The sequence below is a fragment of the Schistocerca piceifrons genome, chromosome 2 (assembly GCF_021461385.2).
Source record: "Schistocerca piceifrons isolate TAMUIC-IGC-003096 chromosome 2, iqSchPice1.1, whole genome shotgun sequence".
Lineage (NCBI taxonomy): Eukaryota > Metazoa > Arthropoda > Insecta > Orthoptera > Acrididae > Schistocerca > Schistocerca piceifrons.
The window spans coordinates 876,851,260-876,869,860 of NC_060139.1; the positions used below are offsets into that span (position 1 = coordinate 876,851,260).

General features: G+C 38.6%; 1 protein-coding gene across 1 annotated transcript in view; it reads right to left on the reverse strand.

Moving 5' to 3' along the window:
• Nucleotides 1–2,179: 2,179 nt before the first annotated feature.
• The window catches only part of LOC124777474 (farnesol dehydrogenase-like), a 56,928-nt gene continuing 40,506 nt past the window's right edge, over nucleotides 2,180–18,601 (reverse strand). Inside the window, exons 3-6 of the mRNA XM_047252901.1 lie at nucleotides 14,110–14,239; nucleotides 4,392–4,521; nucleotides 2,566–2,715; nucleotides 2,180–2,437 (exon numbers count right to left, since the gene is read on the reverse strand). Coding sequence (XP_047108857.1) covers nucleotides 2,381–2,437; nucleotides 2,566–2,715; nucleotides 4,392–4,521; nucleotides 14,110–14,239 — 467 coding nt within the window. The 3' untranslated portion in view covers nucleotides 2,180–2,380. The remainder of the gene's footprint in view (nucleotides 2,438–2,565; nucleotides 2,716–4,391; nucleotides 4,522–14,109; nucleotides 14,240–18,601) is intronic.

An 18,601-nucleotide genomic window follows, 5' to 3' on the forward strand; every position in this document is an offset into this window, starting at 1 on the left:
CCATGGACTGAAAGGCACATTTGCAATCACCGTTCAAAACAATGATGAACACATGTAATTACAGTGGATAATATGGTAGACCATGCAGTACCGATTCAATGACGTATCATCTGGAGTAATTAGGGCTTCATCATAGATTGCATCTTTGAGTGCTTCCCCATGAGTCCAATTGTGGGGCCTCACAGGTATTTTAACAACAGAATTTTGTCGTATTCAACATCCAGGAAATTTCTCATACAGTATTTGTGTTGCAACATACAGTGAATAAGCTGGAAAACCATCGTGTTTTAACCACATACACTATCTAATATCCAGTGGTATCTCTTCTAAAAGAACCAGCAGAATGTTCATCAAAAATGTGTGTACAAATGCCCATTTAGAACTCCTGAGATGACATAAGCTCCCACAATGTAGTTTTCTATGATGTCACACCATACCATTATGCTCCAAGGCCATTTATGGTGCAGCTGGATTTTTGGCTGCCCAGTAGTGCATGTTATGCAAATTTACATTAGTGGTGCTACTAAACATTGCTTCATTGGTAAAGAACACATATTTCACAAATGTAGGTTCATCTCTCAGCTGCTGAAGAGCAAACCAACAAAATTCTGTACAACATTCAAAATCACAGTCGTTGAGTGCCTTATGTAGAGGCAGGTGATAGGGATGGAAATTCTGTCGATGCAGGATGCAAATGGCACAAGCCTGCCTGATTCCACATTTGTTGGTCAATTCTCATACCACTGTGTGGATTCATCAGTGCCATAGCTAGAACAGCTTCTTTGTGCTCTCTGGCAGTTGCAATCTTCTTTCTTGTCCTCTTTTTATGTTCAAGCAGCCTGTCCACACTAGCATCTTAATAACATGTGCCATTGCCTGACAAGTTGGACACTGGAGATCCAAATAGATAGTACCATACTGCTGTACTGTTTGTATGGCATTCCTTTAACATTCACCACATAAAAGTAGCATACCAAACTTTTCTTCATTGGTGTACATGTCAGCACACAATGAATGTTGAAGCAGAAATGAGTGGCCTCCAGTCCAGACACATAAGCAGGCAAATGTTTTGACATTCTGACACAGCATAGCATGAGAGTTCCGCTTGGTGGTGTTTGCATCACTAACGCCAATTCCAATTACCATGCTCTCAAATTTTAGGGCATTTCCTCATGGTTGTTCTTTTTTTCTGCCAGGTTTCAACATCGACATCAACAAATGCTGTGTCAATGTATTTGTCTTCAAGAGCTATCAAATGCTGTTATAAAAATGTATGGTTCCATTTTTTTTAATAAATGTACTTACTTTAATATCTCAGTTGATAACAGTGCTAAAAAATATTAACCAAACAAAAACACACATGTCCCTCAGCATTCTAACATTTGCTGAAAACAGTGTTTTGACGTGTGTAACTGTTCAAGAAATAAAAGGGGTACTATATCTAACATGACTCGCTCTGTTTATCTATATAAAATCTAAGTTAAAAGGAAGAAATAAAATGTATATATGTTTGTCATTTTAGTTGTAACGTACCAATTTAGGCCATTAAAAATCCACTGTTACCCCACAATACTATTTTTACTAAGTGTGGATTAATGTGTAAATTTTCTTAGCACTTGTGGATTTATTTAGCAGCCAAATATTTGGTAAAATTCCATGTAAATTAATTTGTGAAGTTACCTTCACTACATAATTACCATATTTAAACTTTCGGTGTGCAATCCACTTTACCTATTGTGTTTGTTCCAAACAACTATTACTTAGATTGATAGAAACTTCCCCAATAACACACCATTTTTAATTGCACTGTTGATCCATGCATGTACGAGTCTCAGCTAATCACTGTCACCATGTCTCATTTGCAGAGCATGTATTGAATTGTTCCTTGAAGGTTGAGTGTTATTTTAAGTCTCCTATAAATTAGTGCCATGGTGAAACTTCTACAAGGACAATTGCATTCATTTCATGCAGCACTTAGGTTCATCAATGTCATCTTTTAGTGTGTATCAACAGCACTTCCAATAGTCCAAAGTAATATCCTTTCATTACTTTCTACGTGCTGTGCTTTCAGGGGTAATATACACTACGTCACTGGTTTACACATGCAAAAATATGTAATTCAGTGTGTAATATTTATCTTTTTTGTTTTTATTTTTAGAGCAAATTTGTAAACAGCATCTAGTAGACAACCACTGCCTTTCAATATTAAATCTGATGACTGTAGAGTTCACTTTTTATGTGAATGAAGTGTAATGATAATATTCCAAAACTTTGAGAAAATTAAGTATTGTATTAGCACAGGTGATTAGTATAGAAATAAAACATCAAATAATATGATATTTGTCATTTCACTGCCCCTAAAGAGGCTTTGATCAGCTGTTTACTTCACTTCAGTAATACTTCTCTGTCCAGCAGGCTGTATTACAAGTAGAGGCACCTGGGAAGTAAGGAATTTTAGTAAGATTACTGCGAACTATGCATTTCTCTATAGATTTTTAAATTAAAGAAAGAAAAGGTGGGAAATAATAAATAAATATATATATGTATGTACATGAGAGAACCCACCTGGACAATTGGCGGCTGTGATAAAACAAACACAACAGCATTAGCAACATGTTCTGGTTGCAGATGTGGTAGCTGTGAGTAGACCTTTTCTTTATCTACATGTTTCATGTTATCCATGATCTCAGTTTTTACTAACCCAGGGCATATTGACTGCAATGAAAGAGTTGAATGAGAAGTATTCAGTAAAACTGTTATTGAAAATTCTTAACAGATGACAGGAAAACTAACATCCACATCACCCATTCAGTCACACTCACAGACTGACTTTGAAACACTGATCAGAAGGAGATGCAGAACTTCAATTTTATCAAATTGCATAGATATTCCCTCTTCCATATATAGCTTTGCCTTTTACATCTTGATCCTATTTTCTCCACAACATTTAAAAAATGATTATTTAAAATATTTTCAAGCTCTGACTTTTTGTTAATAAATTTTTCATTCAGTTGATTGCCATACAATATTCCTGTGCTCTTGGTTGCCCTGTTTAAACAATATTTCAAGTTCGTTTAATTTTATAATCAGAGTTTCTAATCTCAGACATAATATTCATGCTTCTAAATTTTTAATAACATTCCTTAATACAGTACAGTGGTTTTTATAATATTTGACTTCTTCTGGGTCATTACTCTTTCTTGCTGTTATGCACTTTTCCCTTTACCAGTTACTGGAATACTCACAAACGTATGATGAAATAAGTCATATTTTAAATTAACATCACATTCCTGGTACACATCTCATCTCATCTCTCCTTAATCTATGTACTGCAATAGTAAATTGTTTTTAGGCATAGTCCATATATGTAACATTGTTCTCCCAACTAAATTTAGAAAAAGTTGTGTAGATAATAATGCCAGGGAATAATATGTAACTCTAGTAAGTAAGGCTCTGATTTATCCACAGGACTGCAACAAAAATAATTTTTTTGGTATCAGTTAATGTTGGATCAAAATAAATAAATAAATAAAAAACTGCCACAAACTTTTCCTAAAATATGCAATCATTAAATCGTTGACTGAACATACAATTTGGTAGAACTGTTTTGCATTACTGTATGGAGCTATGTCATGTACTGTAACTAGCTGTGCATCATGGTCAGAAAGACCCTTCATAAGTGGATGAATGTTTATTTGACTAAATATTTTCACAGACCAAGGTAAATTATCTATCAGTAGGTTGCTTTCCTGTGCTCTCTGAGTAGGAAAATCATTAACAAATATCAAATTGAATGAGTAGAGTAATACTTCAAGATCATTGACCCCAACAGAAGCTTTCAGGAAATCTACACTGAAATTACCACAAATAATAATTTGCTTCCCTCTGTCTGACAGAGAGCACAACAGCAAGTAATCCAAGTAATTGAGAAATAGTTGAAAATTTCCCAGTTGGGATCTAGACACAGTTACAATTCTAAAATTACCATTATTTAGTTTAAGCTCAGAGGCACATGCTTCTGTATGTTGCTCTACACAATTTTTCAGTTTCTAAATTTTCACCTTATCATAACTTTTAACATACCTGGCAACTTGCACAAATAGGTTATAAATTTAAAACAATTCACTAACATTTTTATAACTAAATGTGTAGCATGCAAATGGCATTTTTCTTTTGAACTACTGTAATTTATATACAGCTGCTGCGAAAATGATGAGCACAGAACTTGTTACAGTCATGTTTTGTGTACTATGCAAGGTAAAATTTTAACATTTACATATTATGTTTTATTCTGTGTGTGATTTTTCAGTGTCCAAAATTTAATACTCAATGTATTTCTATAATGGTTGACCATTTAACTACAAAAAAAAGTTTGGAACTGAATACTGTACCGTAACTCTGATTCCCGAGTTTCTTTCAGCTAAATCCTTTAATAAGCCCTCTGTCAGTACCTGAACTGCATGCTTGCTTGCACCATACATGCTGAAATTTGATGCTCTTGGGGGATAAATGCCAGAAATACTGAAAAAAGAAACAGGAATGACAGCAACTTAAGAAACTGGTAATGTATTAAAAAATCATGGCAGTCATGTATTAATTATTTCACACTTAATTTAATCCATTTAATAAAGGGTCCAGATGTCAATAAAATTTTCACAGTCTTGGAGTAGACTTTACTTGGTATCAAATTGTAGAAATTTTTTAACGAAATCCAGCGAACAGCAGTTTTTGCTCATTCTTGCAGACTAGGAAGTCACAGGATTGTATATTTAACCATATTCTTTCTGATAATTGTTTTTAAATAATGCTGCTACCATATGACTGCAGTAAATTTATTTTATTGTTATACAATCCAGATTTCAGCCTTAAGCCATTTTCTAATACAAAAGCTGGAATAAACAATAGAAGCATAAATCACTAAAGCAAGAAACAGCACAAACATGAACTTATTTATATGTCAAAAGACATCAGACTTGTATGAAATACAAGTCCTTGTCGAAAAAGCGTATCTAGTCGGAGACCAGTGACAACGTCTGTAAAGTGCTTAAATATATTACAGACTTTCATTTCTGGGCTGTATAGCACAGGTGTTATATGAAACTGCTAACCAATAAACAAGCAGTCACCACACTATTGTGTCTGAACAACAGCTGACATGGAAAATCTAGGATGAAATGTAACAATATTATGAAAAGGAAAGTTGCTGCTCACCATATAATGGAGATTCTGAGTTGCAGATAGGCATGACAAAAAGACTGTTCCAAATAAAGCTTTCAGCCCATAAGGTATCCATCAAAAATAGGTGTGCAAGTTGTATGTATATGTCTGTGTGTGTGTGTGTGTGTGTGTGTGTGTGTGTGTGTGTGTGTGTGTGTGTTTGAGAAGGCCTTAAGGGCCAAAAGCTTTATTTAGAACTGTCTTTTTGTTGTGACTCAGCATCTCCATTATATGGAGAGTGTCAACTTTTCTTTTCATAATATTGCAACAACTGACATGGACACATATAAAACATTCTTCCAAAGATCACCTGAGACACATCACAGTCCGCATAATGCAATCTCTGTTGTGTTAGGGGTAGCTGAACTGTTCATTTTGCTTACATTGCTACATAACATAATTTACATTTTACGGCATGGAGGTTACGGTGTCTCATAACATTTCAATGGGAAAGGCCATGGCACATGGTTACGCTCTTAAAAGCATGAAGGACTGCTGCATGAAGGCATTATAAAAATAGTACAATGATGAGAGGTGTCTTTTTGTACAGAGTCGAGATAAGGCACTACCTGGATGTGCAGGCTGAACAGTGAGCGGGCATGTACAGTTGCTTCTGGAGTGCACTATTTTATGCTACAGCCAGGTGAACTTGCTCTGGAGGGGCCACCATAAAATATACAAGCAGACCTCTTCCATAATGTCAATAATAATAATAAAAACATGAAAGACACCAGTTGATTTTGGCAGAAGGTTATTGTTACATGGTTGAGTACCATAATCAATGAAGCACTTTGGAAAAGGACCTATAGAACTTTACAAGAAGTCAAGCTGAATCTGATTAGCTGGCCAGCAAATTATCATCATCATCACCACCATCACCACCACCACCACCACCATCATTATTGGTAACTGTTAATCCAGTGTTAACATATTGTACATTCAACCAGCTAAGAGAAAGTAGCAGTACATCTGGTGTCAAGTACAGTGAAGCATAGCGACACCAGGGAGCATGAAAAATGCTGCATATGTCGACCGTTACAGTGAGGACAGAGTGTAATAAGTGAATGATAGCAGAAGAAGTGAATTTTCAAAAATTTAAACAGTTTCAAGTGGGGAGATGGGAAGAGAATGTGCCATAGTTAAGTTAAGGAGACACTGATAATCAAAAGGAAAACACAAACAAAGTGTACAGTGAAGAGAGCTGGAATTCAAAAGGTCTGGTAGGGAGGCACCTGTAAATGTGACAAAAATGTTGAAAAGCGAACCTTAGGGTGGAAATGAAGGACAGATAGATGCCCAAACCACATTTTTCATGGTGATGGGATAATGAGCTGAGGGGTGTATGTCCCATCAAGTTTGTATACAAGGGGCAAAGAGTAACAATCCCTGGAAATACTGTACAGTGGAGAATGCTTAGTGGTGGACAAATGTTTGATTTGAAATGAGTTTTCCTTCAGACTGAAGAAAGTATGATTTGACAGTAGTAAGGGAATTATGACACCTTTTTCTGAGATTCACTGTGCCAGCTGTACTGTGTTCTGAGGTTTGGTCCTAAAAAGTAAGGTTTCAGTTCTGGAACATTTCTGAATCTGCCTTATTTGACTTACAATGTGATGTTTATCCAAACACAGTATTCTTATATGAGAAGTATAAATACCATTTTGAATCTTACTGGTTTGGAACCCAGAGTTCCCTTTGACCAACAGATTGTAATTAAAAAGAAAAAAGTAGGTATGATGAATTTTCAACTTAAATAAATTTGAGAATGTTAAGGAGATACTTAAAACAAATGCAGAGTATTATTAAGGATTGGAGAAAATGTTCAATAGTGAATTCATAGTAGTATAATATCTAAGACTAAAATGTATGATTGAGTGATGTAAAGAAGTAAAAGGGTTGTTAATGCAATATCCTCCATTTGCAATTAGTGAGTGTGTGATGTACCATAACATTTCCATGGGAAAGGCCATGGTGCACCATTATGTTCTTCAAACTATGAAGGATAGCCACATGAACAAAACATAGAAAGAAAATACTATAATAGCTTACAAGGGAACCTCCCCATTGCACCCTCCTCAGATTTAGTCATAAGTTGGTACAATGGATAGGCCTTGAAAAACTGAACACAGATCAATCGAGAAAGCAGGAAGAAGTTGTGTGCAACTACGAAAAAATAAGCAAAATATACAAACTGAGTAGTCCATGCGCAAGATAGGCAATATCAAGGCTCATATGAGCTCAGGAGCGCTGTGGTCCCGTGGTAGCGTGAGCAGGGGCGGAACGAGAAGTCCTGGGTTCAAGTCTTCCCTGAAGCAAAAAGTTTAATTTTTTATTTTCAGTTTATGTGACAAACTCTTATGTTTTCATCACCTTTTTGGGAGTGATTATCACATCCAGAAGGAAACCGAAATCGGATAAGGTAGAAAAATCTTGTTACCCATTCGCCAAGTGTACAAGTTAAGTGGGTCAACAACATATTCCTGTCATGTGACGCACATGCCGTCACCAGTGTCGTATAGAATATATCAGATGTGTTTTCCTGTGGAGGAATCGGTTGACCTATGACCTTGCGATTAAATGTTTTCAGTTCCCATTGGAGAGGCACATCCTTTCGTCTACTAATCGCACGGTTTACCGGTGCGGTCACAAAACACAGACACTAAACTTATTACAGTGAACAGAGACGTCAATGAATGAATGGATTGATCATAACTTTGTGAAAATAAAAAATTAAACTTTTCACTGGTGGGAAGACTAGAACCAGGGACCTTCCTTTCCGCAGCTGCTCATGCTAACCATGGGACCACGGCACTCCTGAGCTCTGTTAACCTTGATGTTGCCTATCTTGTGCATGGACTACTCAGTTTGTATATTTTGCTTATTTTTTCATAGTTCCACACAACTTCTTCCTGTTTTCTTGATTGGTCTGTGTTCAGTTTTTCAAGGTGTATCCAGTGTGCCAACTTATATCTAAATCTGAGGGGGGTGCAATGGGGAGGTTCCCTTGTTAGATGGATGTTGTAAAAATGGTACACTGACAGGATGTGCCTCTTTGTAGAGAGTCAAGTGAGATAAGGTGAAACCTGGGTGTCCAGTCAGAGTAGTGGACAAGCATTTGCTTTTGCTGAAGGAGTGCACTATTCCATGCTGCCATGAGCTGAAGGAGGTGTATAAGGGCCACCACAGAATACACAAGCAGATCTTTCCAATAATGTCAATAATAGTAAAGGCACAAAAGAGACTGGGTGAATTTGGGAGAAGGTCCAGACTAGACGCTTTTGTTATATGCTTGTGAACTGCAATTGTTATTGTGCTCGCACTTTGGAAAAATGTTACTGAGCACAGCAAGAAGTCAAGTTGGAACTGACTAGCAGGTCCAGCTCATAACCATTATTACAGGTAACCATTGCTAACATACCTCACATTCAACTAGCTAAAGTAAAGGTGGCATTGCACCTGGTGTCAAGAATGGTGAAGCACACCAGCACCAGAGAACATAATAAATGCCACAAGATCCACTGTTCAAGTTCACATGTAAACGTTGTGAATTGTCTTATCATAATATATTTGTAACAAACATAGAATTTTTTCTTCGTAATAAGTTCTTTATGTAAAATTGGGCACACTATGTAGGTGAGTAGTAATATGTATTGTTACGAACTGCAACAGCAGTATGCAAATGCTCCCCAAATTCCCTCACACCAGCACAATCAGCCAAGGAAACCACAATTCAAGGGTGATGAAATGGTGGGGAGTGGGAAGGAACATGGATGCAGCGGAGGAGTCAACAGAATGGTGGAGGGGAGGATTTGAATAAGAAAGGTGTAGGTGGGAAAGAGGTAGATAGTTTGAGTAGTTGGGTAATTGGGGAGAGGTAGGGTGCAGGGGTAATCAGTTATCGAATATTTATAAAATATTTGAAACACATTTACGTGTATTCCAGACACTTTTACATAACTGCTATAAATACACGGGATAATCAAGAATTTGTAAAAGGACTGGAGAGCATAGTCACACTTTGAAGACATATACATTTAAGTAACCATTAGAAGTATATGCACCCATGTCTACATCTGCAACTATTTAAAATGTCAGGTAACAACAATACCAGAGAAGGAAAGTTGCTACTCACCATATAACAGAGATGCTGAGTCGTGATAGGCACAACAAAAAGAATCACACACAGAGAATCTCTGCTCTCCTAGACCAACACCTTCAACCTTTTTCCCGGAACCTATCCTCCTATATAAAAGATACCAACCATTTCCTCGATCGACTCTCCACAGTTCCTGACCCTTTACCACATGGTGCCCTGCTCGTCACTATTGATGCCACCTCCCTGTACACTAGCATTCCTAATGCCCATGGCCTTACTGCTATCGAACACTTCCTTTCCAGACACCCTATGGATTCCAAACCAACAACCCTCTTCCTAGTCTCCATGACCAACTATATCCTCACCCACAATTACTTCTCCTTTGAAGGCATTACCCACAAACAAATCCACGGTACGGCTATGGGCACCCGCATGGCACCATCCTATGCTAACCTATTCATGGGCCATCTAGAGGAAGTCTTTCTAAAAACCCAGAATCCTAAACCCCTCACCTGGTTCAGATTCATTCGTGACATCTTTGCTATCTAGATTGAAGGTGATGACACCTTATTCACATTCCTTCAGAAACTTCTCCCCCATTTGCTTCACCTGGTCCTACTCAACCCAAAAGCCACCTTCCTAGATGTTGACCTTCACCTCAGAGATGGCTACATCAGTACCTCCATCCATATCAAACCTACTAACCACCAGCAATACCTCCACTTCGACAGCTGTCACATATTCCATACGAAGAAGTCCCTTCCATACAGCCTAGCCACCCATGGTCATCGCATCCGCAGTGACGAGCAGTTCCTCTCAAAATATACCTGACCGTAATTATCCTCCCATCCTTGTACAAAAACAAATCCCCCGTGCCTTATCTTTCCAGTCTCCCACCACCTCCCAATGTCCCACAGTCCAGCCACAGAGGACCATTCCCCTCATAATTCAGTACCATCTGCGACTGGAGCAGCTGAATTACATTCTCTGCCAGGGTTTCAATTACCTCTTGTCATGCCCTGAAATGAGAAATGTCCTGCCCATTATCCTTCCCATCCCTCCTACCGTGGCATTCCGCCGTCAACCAAACCTACACAATATACTCATCCATACTTACACAACTCCTGCTCCCAATCCCTTACCTCATGGCTCATACCCCTGTAATAAACTTAGATGCAAGACCTGTCCCATACATCCTCCTACCACCACCTACTCCAGTCCGGTCACTAACATCACCTATCCCATCAAAGGCAGGGCTACCTGTGAAACCATTCATGTGATTTACAAGCTAAGCTGCAACCACTGTGCTGCATTCTATGTAGGCATGACAACCAACAAGCTGTCTGTCCACATGAACGGCCACTGACAAACTGTGGCCAAAAAACAAGTGGACCATCCTGTTGCTGAACATGCTGCCAAACATGATATCCCTCACAAATGACTGCTTCACAGCCTGTGCCATATGGATCGTTCCCACCAACACCAGCTTTTCTGAATTGCGCGGATGGGAACTTTCCCTGCAATACATCCTATGTTCCCGTAATCCTCCTGGCCTCAACCTTCGTTAATCACTGTCCTCACCCATCTAGCCCCCTCCCTGTTCCCATTCCAGCACTACACAGCTATCATTTCACTGCCACACCCAGTCTTTTAATTTCTTTCTTTTTATTTCTCTCCTTTCCATTACCCCCTCCCCCTCCGCACTTTCTCTCCTGCCCTCTGTCTAAGCTGCAACACTTCACTGTCCGCCACTCCCACAATATTATCCCTCCCCTTCCCTGCCCTGGCCTCCTCCTTACCCCCACCCAGTTGACACTCCCACCATGCACTGGTGCTGCTGTTCGCAGTGTGGTTTCAGTGCTCTGAGACTGCAGACGTGTGTGCAAGTTGCGTTTACATGAGTATGTGTCAGCAGTAGACACACAAACAAGTGCACACACTAAGGCCTTAATGGCCAAAAGCTTTAATTATGTGAATCTTTTTGTTGTGCCTATCACGACTCAGCATCTCCACTATATGGTGAGTAGCAACTTTCCTTCTCTGGTATTGTTACATTCCATCCTGGATTTTCCATTGTTTGATGTCAGGCAATAAAACACATAAGATGTAAAAGATATTAGGTAAAAGCCACTGATGCAAGCTTCAGACATAAAAGAATATTTTGGGGTGGGGGTGGGCACAAAGGTAACTAATGCTATTAAGAATAACAGAAAGTAATTTAACATTTTGTATAAAACTACTACATCTGCATCTGTGATGCTTCTATTTATTCACATGTAAAAATAAAAATAAAGAAATATTAGTGTAAAACAGTAGTTGTTATTCTAAAAACAATATATAGAAAGTTCATTGGATGGTAACATATGAAATATGCTGTGTAATGGAACAATTACGGATTAATTTCGATGGCTGTTACATGATGTCTACAGAAACAGAGCATAATTGTGTAGAATAATTTAAAATTTTTTTTTAAGTTTAAAGAATATTTTTAAAAAGTGTGATTTTGCGGGGGTGGGGGGGATGAGGATTAATAGAAATTTACAGAAACAAAATGAAGCAGTAAAAAACGGAAGGGGATGACAGAAGCTGTATAGTGGGAAAAGGAAGTGGTTAGTTTGAGGAAGCAGATGATGTGGGGAGGGGTGGGTGAGGGACTGGAGGGGGTAATGAAACATTCACCAAATATTTGGAAACACATTTACATTTTCCAAGCAGCTTTGAGTAACCACTAGAAATATATGGGTCATCTGATGTCTGTAAAACTATTGGTGAGTGTAATTATATTTTTGATAACACATTTAAGTAATCATGAGAATTACATTCACCGTATCTACATCTGCAACTATTGAACATGTTGGGAAATAAGCCACTGTGAAGTGGTTGCGGAAAATAACAAGTGTAATTGAATGATACGAAAGAGGGGGAGGGAGGGCCAATATGACCAATGTTAATACAAATACTGGAAGGCAGTTATTCGTAGTAGCACTGATTATATTGCTTCCCTCCCCCTCCCTCTCCCCCCCCCCCCCACCTCATCCTGTCCTATATCATTTGTTTAAACATGCAAATTGTTGTCTACATGTGAACCACAGATACTCAAGCAGCTTTGCAATGAATGTTATAGACGGGGACACATATTTTATTGATGCTTCATTAAATTTTATAACATAGACTCTACAAAGGTTTTATTCATATTTGTCAGATAGTATGGATCTGAGTCCAATAACCTTATGAATTCTTGGCCCCCATCCACTACCCCTTTGAGCATCCACTTCTTCAGACTACTCCCTTCCCCTCAATAACTCCTCTCTTGCCACCCACACCACTGCCACTCCTATCCACTTTGAATAATGTCTTATATTCTGTTATCTCCCCCACCATTTCATCACCACTGCATTGTGATTTCCGTGGTTGTTGTGCTGGTGCGAGGGACTTTTGGGAGTAATTGCATACTGCTGCTGCAACTTTTAACAATACATATTACTACTCACCTATATAGTGCACCATATTTCACATAATGAACTGTATTACAAGGTAGAAATTCTATGTTTGTTACAAACACATTACTACATGACACTTCACGATGTTTACGTGTGAACTGTAACAGTGGAATTCCATGTCATGTACTGCAAACATCTATTTATCAATGTATGCAAAAATAATGGAATTATCACGCAAAATAAATAGTTCATCTACCTTGTTTCCTAACACATCACACATTGCATTGTGCAGAGTGTGATGTGCCTCAGATGATATTTGGAAGATCATATCAATTGTGTCCATGTCAGTTGTTGTTCAGACACAATATTGCAGCACATACCTGTTTATTGGTCATCAGTTCACATAATAGCTGTGCTACAGGGTGTAGAAACGATAGACTGTCACATGTTTAAGGATTTTAGAGATGTTCTCACTTTTACTAATGGCAGGCTTGGCCTATATGTCCAGATATACTTTCTTGACTTGGGCTTTTATCTCATACCCATCTGAAGTCTTCTGACATATAAATAAGGTAAAGAATCATGGTATTTGTACGCTATTTTTCGTGTTTGCTGATTTCTTGCTTTTGTGATTTATGCTTCTATTGTTTATTCCAGATTTTGTACTTGAAAATGGCCTATGGCTAAAATCTGGATCGTATAAAAATAAAATAAAAATTATTACAGTCAAATGGTGGCAGCATTATTCAATAAACTTACCAGGACTGTGGCTCCAGCCAAAATAAAAATTGTCAATGTATGTACTTTGTTTCAACTTAAGTTTTACAAACATAGGGGACATGAATTTCTGGTGCAAGATCAAATTTATGGCTTGCTCTCCTACTGTATCCTGCATACATCACTATGTCTAACTGAATGACATAACAGTGGGTTCATTATTACATTTTGTTTACAGTTCTGAAGCAAGAACAATAATTACAGTAACTTACACCACTATAATCTCACATGCCCAATTAAAAAAAAAAAAAAAAACCTCATCCTGTTACAAGTGATACTGCTTCTTTATCACCCTCTGCCATGATTATGTCATTGTATACCAGCCATTTGTCCTGCAATTTTTGTAAGTTCTCGTCACACCATTGTTTTTAAGGCCAAATTTACTCAGGAAGTAAGCTTATGGAGAACAGTAAACACAAATATAAGAGTAAGGAATCATGTAGATCTGACATTAATGATTAAAGTTTTTACAGGTAAGATTTATGGCCATAATATATTATCTTGTGTGCGTGTATTGCTATTGCAACATGAAATTTCATTTATAAATAAATTTGGGGCCATAAAAGGACACCTATTTACCTGCTAATATGGATAATAAAACCATCATTAACTCCTCTCTGTAACATGCCTTGTACAGCCTCTCTTGTGCAGATGCTAAGTCCAAGAACATTAATTTCTAGAATTTTTCTCCACTCCTCTGTTGGTGCCTCTGAAAATAAACAATATTGTAAAAGATGACTTACCTTACTTTAGAGATAACTTGAAATTTTTGTTCCACTAAAATATAAACTTGTCTTTTAGTATTTATGTGCTCTTGTAATGAAGCAAGGTCCTGACTCATGAATTTGTTGCAGGTTACTAAAGAATGTCACAGGTTACTAAGAGATTATGGGCTGAGGAACAAACATTCCACTGTGGTAGTATTTCTTTGTGTTTCTTAAGTCTGTAATATGTATATATTCCACTGGTGAGGTTATATAAGTGGGAGAAGAGATTTTATTAAGAGCTTCAGCATTCAGAAATTTGGAAATTCATTTTTAATCATGTCAACATGAAAGGCAGATTGCCTTTCACACTGAAATTTCCCTTAAAGGAAGTTATGTCACTTATGCACAAAATGGATTATCTGGTTTGCGTATTATTCATGTGCCCAAAAAGAAATACAATACAGTATTTTTCTCTAGCAAATAACAATAAACATTCTGTCAGGTGACAATAAATGCCATTTCTATTGTTTAAACACTTGTCATATGATAAGAGCATCATTTCCATTGTTACTGGCCAGCCTGTTCCACATAAATCAAAAACTAACTCAACATTCTTGTGTTAATCTGCATGTAAGTGTCAATGATTCAAGTTTGCAAGTTAAAACATATTTATAAAAACAGACGACAGAAATGAAAGAAATGTCTTGACATTAAAACAAGAATTGGAATTAAATGAAAGATTTGAGAGGGGGAAACTGCTGTGAAGCTAAGTGCTGATTACAGTACTGGAATGCAAACTGTTCGGGTCATTAAAAAGAATAAGCAGGAAATACAAGATTTTGTCAGGAAATGTGATTCTAGTTCCACCTGCGTGAAGAAGCATTGAGATATCTACATTTGATGAATTACCTTCTGCTCTTATGCAGTGGTTTAGCCAAAAATAAGTAGAGTAGAAGATATTGTTTTAGGCGCAATGTGTGTTGACAAAAACTAAACTTTTTCTTGAAGCTCTAGGGTTAGAAAAATAATTAAATTCCTCATCTGGATGGATAACCAGATTCAAACGACATTACAGGATTTATGAATGTACCATGCAAAGAGATCAGCTTAGTTCAATTGTTGTGGCAGATGATTCCTTCCATGAGGAGTTCCAGAAATTGGTGGAAGAGAATTTCACAGCAGACCAAATTTATAATGCAGACAAAGTATCAAGAGACGAATACAATTCAGGGTTAACAGAGATTAAAGATAGGGGGATGTCTTCAGCTATTCTTTTGTTCATTTAGAAGGTAGCCATGTGAAGAGAGGATTCACACATTGTCAGATAGTGAGTCATGAGATGTTTACCAAAAGTCAATGCATCTGTAGAAAAATCACCGCAAAAGAGGAGATTTTTCCAGTAGACTGCAGAGCTTGGCCCACACCTGGGCAGAAGAGGCACGTTCCCAAGGAGAGAATGTAGCACTCATAGCATCCTCTCTTATTGTGTTTTATGTTTTATTAAGTAATGAGCCTTTGCACAGAGCAGCTTCAATGTGTTGTGTGCAGTCTCTGAAGGATTTCACTTGGGATGTTGTAGTGCCCTTCAACAGATCTGAATAACTGCTGCATGTCTTTGGTCCTCCAAGGTGCACCCAACAGTGTAGAACCCCCACAGGGAGAACAATAGCAGTTCCAGCAGTGTAGATGATTGTGTCATAGAGACATCTCCAGCAATATTACAGATGCAATTTAACAACAGAGATGACAGCAGAGGTATACCAGTGCTAGTTGGCACTTTCGAGAGCCCATTATGGCAACTGGATTGTTATGAAGTGATGAGGAAGTGACATCACCACAGGAAAGTGAGACAGATCGAGATAGTAAGCAGTACTTCAATCAGTATGCCCCCTACCTGGTGATGTACTGTCCCCCTGCCCCCCCCCCCCCCCCCCCCCCGCCTCCCCAAGAGGTCAGTGGTGTGCGTTGATATCCCTACACAGGACACATTGGGGAGGGGGAGGGGGCTCAGATTAAGGTGGCCAGCTCAAGGTACATAAGTGCCCATAGTAATTCATAATTGGATGGGGGACGTTCGTACTCACACTGCTATTGTTTCTCATATGGCAGTGAGGGAAATCTACTCACTAATGAAACCTGTGTGAACCAATATACAGAGCCCTCCAACAAACAGAGCCCTCCTGATACTCTCACAGGGCCAGTAGAATTCCAACAGTATGCATAATAATCACAAATGCTTGGAAAGTAATTATCAATAAAATACATTTTTTAGAAAGGTACAAAGATCACATAACATGATGACATCAGTTATTGGAGTCCTGGTAGGAGATAGTAATATCCACTGTAGTTCCAGTGAATTATCACATTTAGAGCATACTGGTTAGGCATGAAAAGAGGATAGGTCACACATGTGGATTACTGCGTATCGGTGGGTTTGGAACCTCTAATACCATGGGTTGAAACCCAAATGATTGAGTTAAATAATGTTAAGAGAGAAGCAAAAAGAAAAAGGTGCTTCCTGGAATAACTGATTGTAAGAAGGAAGGGTTATCAAGGGAAATGGAGGAGTATGGTTGGGTATACACAATACCATAAAGGAACACGAAGGACAATTCCAAACATTCAAGCAGATGACAGTAATATCAAGGGATGCAAGAAAGCAAACATACAGTACAGTAGAACAATGGTTACGGTTGGGGTGGAGGGCAGGGGGCAGGGATGTGAAGGTCACAAAAGAGGGAAGTTGTCAAACAGTTCATCTTTAACATCAGAGACATTTCTATTGCTGTGAAAGCAATACAAGTGAGGAAATTTGCAAGGGTTGACAGAATAAGTAAAAATTCTAAAAATCATGGTGGGAGCATTGAGATATTATAAAGATTCCTTTTAAACTTCTGTATAAGTAATTGTATGCTCCCATATGAATGGACAGCAGCAGCAGTAATATCTGTGTGCAAGGGAGAAGGATTAAGAGGCAATAGCAAAAACTGCTGACCACTTGGTTTTACATGTATTTTAAGCAAAATATGTGAAGGGATCATTCATATATATATGAAAGACATATAAAAAACAAAGATGCTGTGACTTACCAACCGAGAAAGCGCTGGTAGATAGACACAATAAAAAACACACAAACACACACACACACACAACACACACACACACACACACACACACACACACACACACACACACACACACACACACACACACACAGATTTCAAGCTTTCGCAACCCAAGGCTGCTTCATCAGGAAAGAGGGAAGGAGAGGGAAAGCCAAAAGGATGTGTGTTTTAAGGGAGAGGGTAAGGAGTCATTCCAATCCGGACAGGTATATGCTCACACACACACACACATATCCATCCGCACATACACAGACACAGGCAGACATATGTAAATTCAAAGAGGATGGGCAGAGATGTCAGTTGAGGCGAAAGTACAGAGGCAAAGATGTTGTTGAATGACAGGTGATGTACGAGGGCGGCAACTTGAAATGAGCAGAGGTTGAGGCCTGGTGGGTAATGGGAAGAGAGAATACATTGAAGGGCAAGTTCCCATCTCCGGAGTTCTGATAGGTTGGTGTCAGAGGGAAGTATCCAGATAACCCGGTCGGTGTAACACTGTGCCAAGATGTGCTGGCCGTGCACCAAGGCATGTTTGGCCACAGGGTGATTCTCATTATCAACAAACACTGTCTGCCTGTTTCCATTCATGCGAATGGACAGTTTGTTGCTTGTCATTCCCACATAGAAGGCTTCACAGTGTAGGCATGTCAGTTGGGTAAGTCACGTGGGTGCTTTCACATGTGGCTCTGCCTTTGATCGTGTACACCTTCCGGGTTACAAGACTGGAGTAGGTGGTGGTGGGAGGGTGCATGGGACAGGTTTTACATTGGGGGCAGTGACAAGGGTAGGAGCCAGAGGGTAGGGAAGGTGGTTTTCCCCCTAAGGTAAGTCTTTCCACTCCCGGGATTGGAATGACTCCTTACCCTCTCCCTTAAAATCCACATCCTTTCATCTTTACCTCTCCTTCCCTCTTTCCTGATGAAGCAACCTTGGGTTGCGAAAGCTTGAAATCTGTGTGTGTGTTTGTGTGTTTTTTATTGTGTCTATCTACCAGCACTTTCTCAGTTGGTAAGTCACAGCATCTTTATTTTTTATACATATATTTTTCCCACGTGGAATGTTTCCCTCTATTATATATATGAAAGACATTTTTTCATGAAGTAGGATGGTGGTGTAGGGGCCAGCTTGGGTTCAGAGAAGGGCTTCCTTGCAAGTCACATCTAAATGGTTTTTCAACTGGATACATCTGAAGCGATTGACAGGAGATGAGAACTTGACTGCATAGCAACACATTTCTCT